At 51.8% G+C, this 7,546-nt stretch overlaps 1 protein-coding gene across 3 annotated transcripts in view; it reads left to right on the forward strand.

Moving 5' to 3' along the window:
- Positions 1-7,408, forward strand: part of Sh2d3c (SH2 domain containing 3C) — a 36,903-nt gene extending 29,495 nt beyond the window's left edge. Inside the window, exons 7-12 of one of the 3 annotated variants that reach the window (XM_021192400.2) lie at positions 1,456-1,988; positions 3,442-3,557; positions 3,970-4,141; positions 5,115-5,226; positions 5,494-5,700; positions 6,489-7,408. In XM_021192400.2, coding sequence (XP_021048059.1) covers positions 1,456-1,988; positions 3,442-3,557; positions 3,970-4,141; positions 5,115-5,226; positions 5,494-5,700; positions 6,489-6,664 — 1,316 coding nt within the window. In that variant the 3' untranslated portion in view covers positions 6,665-7,408. The remainder of the gene's footprint in view (positions 1-1,455; positions 1,989-3,441; positions 3,558-3,969; positions 4,142-5,114; positions 5,227-5,493; positions 5,701-6,488) is intronic. The other 2 variants (XM_021192401.1, XM_021192403.2) reach the window with 2 other exon arrangements.
- Positions 7,409-7,546: the final 138 nt, after the last annotated feature.

Here is a 7,546-nt window from a genome sequence, read left to right on the forward strand (position 1 = left end):
ACTATGTAGTATGTAGACTATGCAGACTATGTAGTATGCAGACTATGCAGACTATGTAGACTCAGAGCTCTGCCTGCCACTATCTCCTAAGGGCTGGAATTAAACATGTCTCCACCACACCCAGCTTATGCGTTTGTTTGTTTGTTTGTTTGTTTTTTAAGTTTTTAATGGAACAATTTTCAGCAGTGAGGTGTAATCAGCTAGGAGGTGACGGCTTCAGTCCTAGCCCTACCAGGTTGAGTGACTTCGGCAAGTCTCTAAGCTCTGAGCCTCCACTTTCTCAGCTCAAGACTGAGGGCCATAAAAGTCCTTACTGCCACAGGATGGGACAATTTGGGTATTGTTTGTTTGTTTTTGAGACAAGGTCTCACTAAGTAGCTCTGACTGGCCTGGAATGTGTTATGTAGATCAGGCTAGCCTCGAATCTACAGAGACCTGGTCATCCCTGCCTCCTGAGCGCTAGGCTGCAGGTGTGCGCCACCCCACTGGCTTTGCTGTTTCTCTTCTGAGTTCTTTTACATCCCTTTATGTATTTGTGTATGGGGTATGGGAGGACACGAAGGTCAAATGATAACTTCCCTGAGTACTGGCTCTCTTTCCACAGTGTGGTTCCAGGGATCTAATTTGGGTTGTTAGACTTGGTGGTGAATGCCTTTATCCATTGAGCCATCTAGCACCTCCCTCCCCACCCCCTTTTGGAGACAGGGTCTCTCTAAGTACCTGGTGCTGGTTTGGAACTCAGATAGCTCTGAAGGTCTCCACCTCAAGGCCATCCTTCTGTCTCAGCCTCTCCCTTGCTATGATGATAGCTGTGTGCCTCTGTGTCTGACTCCGCCTCCTCTCATTGATGGCTTTACTGTTGACAGTAACTCTCCTGCACTTCACCAGCCCTGGGCACCCACCCACCCACCCACCCACCACTAAGTATATCATTACTGCTAATTCACTTGGTGTCAGCTTCACCAGGCGTAATACTTCAGCAGAGCTTAGCTTCCCTGGACCACCTCTGTGGCTTCTGACAGTCTAGTCTCTTAGGGCAGCGGCTCCACTGATAAGGGAAGCTGTATCATATCATATCATATCATATCATATCATACCATCATGATAGCTGAGGACCATAGAGCACCTCCCTCTACATTCTGGGATGTGGGACATTGCTCTATACACAAGATGCAGACTATTCTTTGAGGGGACAGGGAAGGGAGGCCCCATTTTTAAAAAAGATTTATTTATTATATATACAGTATACTGTCTGCATGTCTGCCTTTAGGAGAGAAGAGGGCACCAGATCTCATTATAGATGGTTGTGAGCCACCACGTGCTCACTGGGAATTGACCTCAGGACCTCAGGAAGAGCAGCCAGTGCTCTTCACCACTGCTGCATCCCTCCAGCCTGGGAGGCCCCATTTTTAAGGGTAGCGGAAATAACTAGTCTTCTCTCTCTCCTTTCTGTAGTAACCCGAGTCCACGCTCCTTCTGCCACCCCCTCTGCTTCAGCACAACCTGCCTCTCCAGTTGCCCGCCGCTCCAGTGAACCTCAGCTATGTCCTGGAAATACTCCAAAGCCTCCTGGGGAGTCAGACAAGGGTCCTCACACCAGCCCGTCCCACACCCTCTGCAAAGCCTCACCATCACCATCACTCAGCAGCTACAGTGACCCGGACTCTGGCCACTACTGTCAGCTTCAGCCTCCGGTCCGTGGCAGCCGAGAGCAGGCCGCAGGAGAGACCCCCCGGAAGGCTAGGGGCTCCGGAGAGAGGCAAAAGGAACTGTTAGAAAATGGAGTCCCTGATGGGGAGTGGGGCAAAACCTTCACAGTCCCTGTAGTGGAAGCCACCTCTTCTTTCAACCTGGCTACCTTCCAGTCCCAGCTGATCCCCAAGGAGAACCGGCCTCTTGAGGTGGCCCTTCTGCGCAAGGTCAAGGAGCTGCTATCAGGGGTGGATGCCCGGACACTGGCCCGGCATGTCACCAAGGTTGACTGCCTGGTAAGTATTAGGAATGCTCACGGTGGGGGCGGGGGGCAATACCTTTATCGGCTGGCTTTGGTCCTAAATCCCCTAAGTACAGTGGAGCCAGTAGCCTGGGTTTTGACATCCCAGGTGTCTTTCTTGGTTCTGGGACTCTGGATTAGTCATCTGGCATGTCAGTCTCCACTTTCTTAGTTTAGATTGTTTTGCTTTGTTTTTTTTTTTTTTTTAAAGATTTATTTATTTATTTATTTATTTATTATATGTAAGTACACTGTAGCTGTCCTCAAGACACTCCAGAAGAGGGAGTCAGATCTTGTTACAGATGGTTGTGAGCCACCATGTGGTTGCTGGGATTTGAACTCCAGACCTTCGGAAGAGCAGTTGGGTGCTCTTACCCACTGAGCCATCTCACCAGCCCCTGCTTTGTTTTATTAGGGTCTCACTATGTAGCCTTGGCTGGGTTGGAACTAACTGTGTAGACGAGGCTGGCCTTGAACTCACAGAGATCTGCCTGCCTCTGCCTCCCAAGTGCTGGGATTAAAGGAATGTACCACCACCCCTTGCCGCCGCCTCCTCTTCCTCCTCCTCCTCCTCCTCTTCTTCCTCTTCCTTCTCATTTCACTTTTTATGTGCATTGGTGTTTTGCCAGTATGTGTGTCAGTACTGGAGTTACAGGCATTGTGAGCCACCATATGGGTGCTGAGAATCGAACCCTAGTCCTTTTGGAAGAGCAGCCAGTACTCTTTAACCACCGAGCCATCTCACCAGCCTAATTTTCTTCCTTGGAAAAGCGAAAACCAAGATATTTCTACAGCTGTAGATTTGGAAGGAGGGCTGACATTTTGGGAGTAACTTAAAGAACATCATGGTTCTAGTCTGCAGAAAGTGAACATCTGGTTGGGGTGGGGGTGGGGAATCTGCCCCCTTACCGCTATACCCCCTAGTGGACAACACGCAAAATTTTCCTTGGCCCAAAAATTGTCCAGATGCCAGTGTGTGGCACAGCTCTTTCCATACCTCAGTTTCTCGCTCTGTAGTTTGGTATATACGCTGGTCGGAGAAATCAGGAAGTGAAAAGACTCATGTAGGGATGCAGCTGGGGGAGAAGAGGGAGAAACTGCGGTGCAGGCTCAAGTGTACGAACTTGGGCAAGAAAGTCTGTTCCCTTCCGGGGCCTGGGTTGGCAATCGGGAATAATGGGAGAGATCCTGGCTCTTGATTTTGAGAATTTAACATGGCACACACCTATAGGCATCTTCTGACTCCCCATTTTACAGATGGGGAAACTGAGGCTCACTCAGAAAGGGGGGAATCACTTGCTCCGTGTTTGCAGAAGAGCTGGGATTCAACCCCCACCCCACCCTCTGGACCCCTCTGCCAGGCGACCCTCTTAGATGAAGCTTTGACTCCCAGATGGGTTGGACCAACCCTGACAGGAAATTAATCAGCCCTTTGGGCGTCTTTGCAGGTTGCTAGGATACTGGGCGTTACCAAGGAGATGCAGACCCTAATGGGAGTCCGCTGGGGCATGGAGCTGCTCACCCTCCCCCATGGCCGGCAGCTACGACTAGACCTGCTGGAAAGGTGAGGTGCACCGCACCAGCCCACGGCTACCTTACGGGCTGTCCCAGGGTTTCTGACCACTCTTCCTATCCAACTAGCCAATCGCATCTCCGTGGTCCTTGGCTCAAAGCCAGTCTGATTTCCCAAAGACTGCTGCTGTTTATCGACCGGTTTAGCCTCTCGCCATGTCCATCAACCTTGGCCCCACCCACCATTCCTGCCCGCAGTATACATTCTAAAACTCTGCCCTTTGGATTTCGCTGATCAATTACAAGCTTCTCCTGCCGTCCTGATTTTGCTCCTAACTTATATTGTCCAACCAGGCTCCCTTTGCTCTGCCTGTTACTTTGGCTGCGCCCCTTAGTCGCTGTGACCAGCGTCCCTGTGGGCCCCGCCGTATGTCACGCCCCCTCTGATCCTTCCTCTCTCACAGGTTCCACACCATGTCCATCATGCTGGCGGTGGATATCCTGGGCTGCACAGGCTCGGTGGAGGAGCGGGCAGCGCTGCTGCACAAGACCATCCAGCTGGCGGCCGAGCTGCGGGGGACGATGGGCAACATGTTCAGCTTCGCCGCTGTCATGGGCGCCCTGGAGATGGCCCAGGTACTGTGGGCTCCTCCAGACAACCACTAGGCTGTCTGCATAAGGCCCGGGGGCGAGTTCCCTGGGGGAAGACATTAGCCTGGAAAATACAAGAGCTTCTGAAGTCTTTAGGCTTCCTCTGGGAAGGACCAGACAGGGAAGCCGAGGTCTCCCAGGTGTTACGTTCTGATGATTCCTGCCCTGGGCCTCTGTTGACCCACCTGTAAGAGGAACCAGGAACCCTGAATTTAAAGAATATATAGTGTGTTTGGTGGGTCGGGAATGCCCTTGAGATGGCACAGCCTTTAAAAGAGCAATCCTATTCATGCCAAAGGATGCAGGGTTCATTCAGCTCCCATACCAAGCAGTTCACAACTGCCTATAACACCGACTCCCTCTTCTAGTCTCCACATGCACACTAGCATGCACATGTACATATACTAAGGCACACACACATAAAATAAGTAAATCTTTTAAAATATAGAATGTGGTTTTTTACATTGAAACTCAGCTAATAGAGTAAATGGGCTGAGTTTGAATTTGATACCCAGAGCCTCACAAACCGGGCATGGTGGTGCATGCCTCCAATCTCAGACCTTGGGAAGGGGAAGCAAGGGAATTAGAGATTCAAGACTTAACACTGTGCCCCAAACCAAAGATGACATAGAGTGTCCATCATTTGATGAGCTTGCTGTATGCTAGCTACCAGCACTGACCCCTCATGGGGGAGGCTGCCGGATGGTCCTGTGTCACAGAGTGGCCGCCCGAGGCAGAGCGGTACCCGGGTGAGGTCACACAGTCCAAAGCTGTGATTGAGGATTTGTAAAATGTATTGCAGCAGCTTCAGTTAACAGTTAATCTGTTTCCATTTTCTGAGTGACAGCCAGAAAAATAGTCATTACCCTACCCCCACAGCCTTCAGCAGGGTGACCTGTGGCCAGCTGCTCCTGGAGGCGCCTTCTCTAGCCAGTCTCTTATACTCTGCTCTTCTCAGATTTCAAGGCTGGAGCAGACGTGGATGACCCTGCGGCAGCGACACACGGAGGGTGCCATTCTGTACGAGAAGAAGCTCAAGCCTTTCCTCAAGAGCCTGAATGAGGGCAAAGGTAGGTGATGTCTGCATCTCGATGTGACTTCTACAGAGGTTTCAGCCTATGGGTTCCCAGAGACTCTTCTGAGGTGGCGAGGATAAACATGTGACTGTCCCATGAGGTAGCCAGGTATGCTCTGTCATGTACAGGGTAGGGTTACCAGGGAAAGAAGGGACTGTTCCGGGTGACCTCGGTGGTCCTCCAGGGGCTCCAGGCATCTCTGGGGTTGTAGTGGGTGGCGGGGTCTTCAGGTCTAAGGGCCTGCCGCCCCTCTCTCCACAGAAGGCCCGCCGCTGAGCAACACCACGATTCCACATGTACTTCCTTTCATTACTCTGCTGGAATGTGACTCCGCCCCTGCCGAGGGTCCTGAACCTTGGGGCAGCACAGAACACGGCGTGGAGGTTGTGCTAGCCCACCTGGAGGCCGCCCGCACTGTGGCCCACCACGGGGGCCTCTACCACACCAACGCTGAGGCCAAGCTGCAAGGTGAGTAGCTGTCATGTCCCCAGGATCCTGCTGTCCCTGAGTCCCCTCCATCAGCCTCTACCTATACCTCTCTGTCCACAAGCATCCACTGACATCTTTTACTCCTCGGTCTTGACTCCTGGCTCCTTTATTCCACCTGTCTTGTCACTCATGGGCAGTTGTTAGCAAGCGCATCAGGGGAGGTGGGCTGAGAGACACTGAACACCTTTGCCATGTGTTTCAGTCGCCTGCACCTCACTGTTCTCATGGAAGTGAGCAGCTGTCTTTCTGTAGCTGGTTATAAGGTGCCCAGCCAAGGCCCAGCATGAAGAAAGACCTGCCTGGTCTTCAGGGAGCCTCTACTGGGGAACATAGAATTCTGGGATAGGAGCAGAGAAAGTGACTTCAAACGATGACTCTTTTACTGCTTTGGGCATTATTTAAACCACACACACAAAAAAAAATCTGGGGGCTGGGGATGTGGCTAGATAGTAGGGTGCTTGGCTAGCGTGCCAAGCCCTGGACTTCGCTCTGTTACATTTTAAGGGCTGAGGAGATAGCAGAGCCAAGAGTGCCTGCCTAGATGCACAAAGCCGTGTCCCATGCCAGCGCCACATGCGCAAGCACCAATTATCATCTAGTCCTTTAAAAATCGTATGTTGCAGATAGATGAAGAATGACTAGGTGCCACCTGCAAGGTCTCGTTCTTCAGTCCCCTGTGTTGTGTCCCTGCGGGGCTAGGGAGGATCCCTGTGAGCAGGCCCTGAAGCTTGTGAAGCAATTCCTGAGCACCTCTTCCCTTCCTGCAGGGTTCCAGGCCCGGCCGGAGCTCCTGGAAGTATTCAGCACAGAGTTCCAGATGAGGCTCCTCTGGGGCAGCCAGGGCGCCAACAGCAGCCAGGCCTGGCGCTACGAGAAGTTTGACAAAGTCCTCACAGCCTTGTCCCACAAGCTGGAACCTGTCATCCGCTCTAGCGAGCTGTGACCCCGGAGATCTCGCCTCTCTGCAGCTGCGGGCAGCATCGGGGGCAGAGGGGCTCAGGACATTCCCTCCAGAGCACCACAGGGACACTGTGATCAGCCCAAGAATGTTCTGGGTTCAAATTCAGGCTCGACCTTGCACTTCCAGGGTCCGGAATGGACTCTGAGCTCCATTCTTCCATCACACACACGCCAAGTCTCCCTCCCAAATGGACAGGAACCTCTGCTTCTCCCACCAGCTTGCTGAGGTTCCCTGTTTTTGAGCCATGGGAGGCTCCCCACCCCTCTTCCTTCCTGCAGGCATCGATGCCTAGAGGTGCCACAGCCTCCATCTTGCTGTAAATAAGTCTGGTGTAAATGTATGTACAGAGGCCACGCTCTCTTTCAGATAATAAACTTTCATGACTCTTTCTTCTGTCCCGTGAAGCCTTGGGAGAAAGAAGCAATTCCGCAGGTGAACGGTCCACAACATCAGGAAATACCCGGTTAGCACCAAAGACTTCCCAGAGGATACAGGGAGCCAGGTTCACAGCAGCCCCTCCCTGACCACCGTGAGCTCAGGTATTAGCAGGACACACAGTCAGTCCAAAGCAGTGTAAGTAGGCACCTCAGTCTTCTCTGAGTCCAGGGCAAAACTCCAGTGCTAAGGGGTCTTATGCCCTCTTCTGACCTCTTTGGATACCAGGCATACATGTGGTGTGCGGGCAAAATAGCCATACGAATAAAATTTAAATAAAAAAACCCTTTAAACTGGATATAGTGACTCATCACTTTAATCCCATCACTTTGGACTCGGAGGCAGGCAAATCTTTGACTCTGAGGCTAGCCGAAGCTGCCTAGTGAGACCCACCCCCACATACTTCAAAAACATCTTTAAATAATGAAA

Source organism: Mus pahari, chromosome 3 (genome assembly GCF_900095145.1).
Source record: "Mus pahari chromosome 3, PAHARI_EIJ_v1.1, whole genome shotgun sequence".
Classification (NCBI taxonomy): domain Eukaryota; kingdom Metazoa; phylum Chordata; class Mammalia; order Rodentia; family Muridae; genus Mus; species Mus pahari.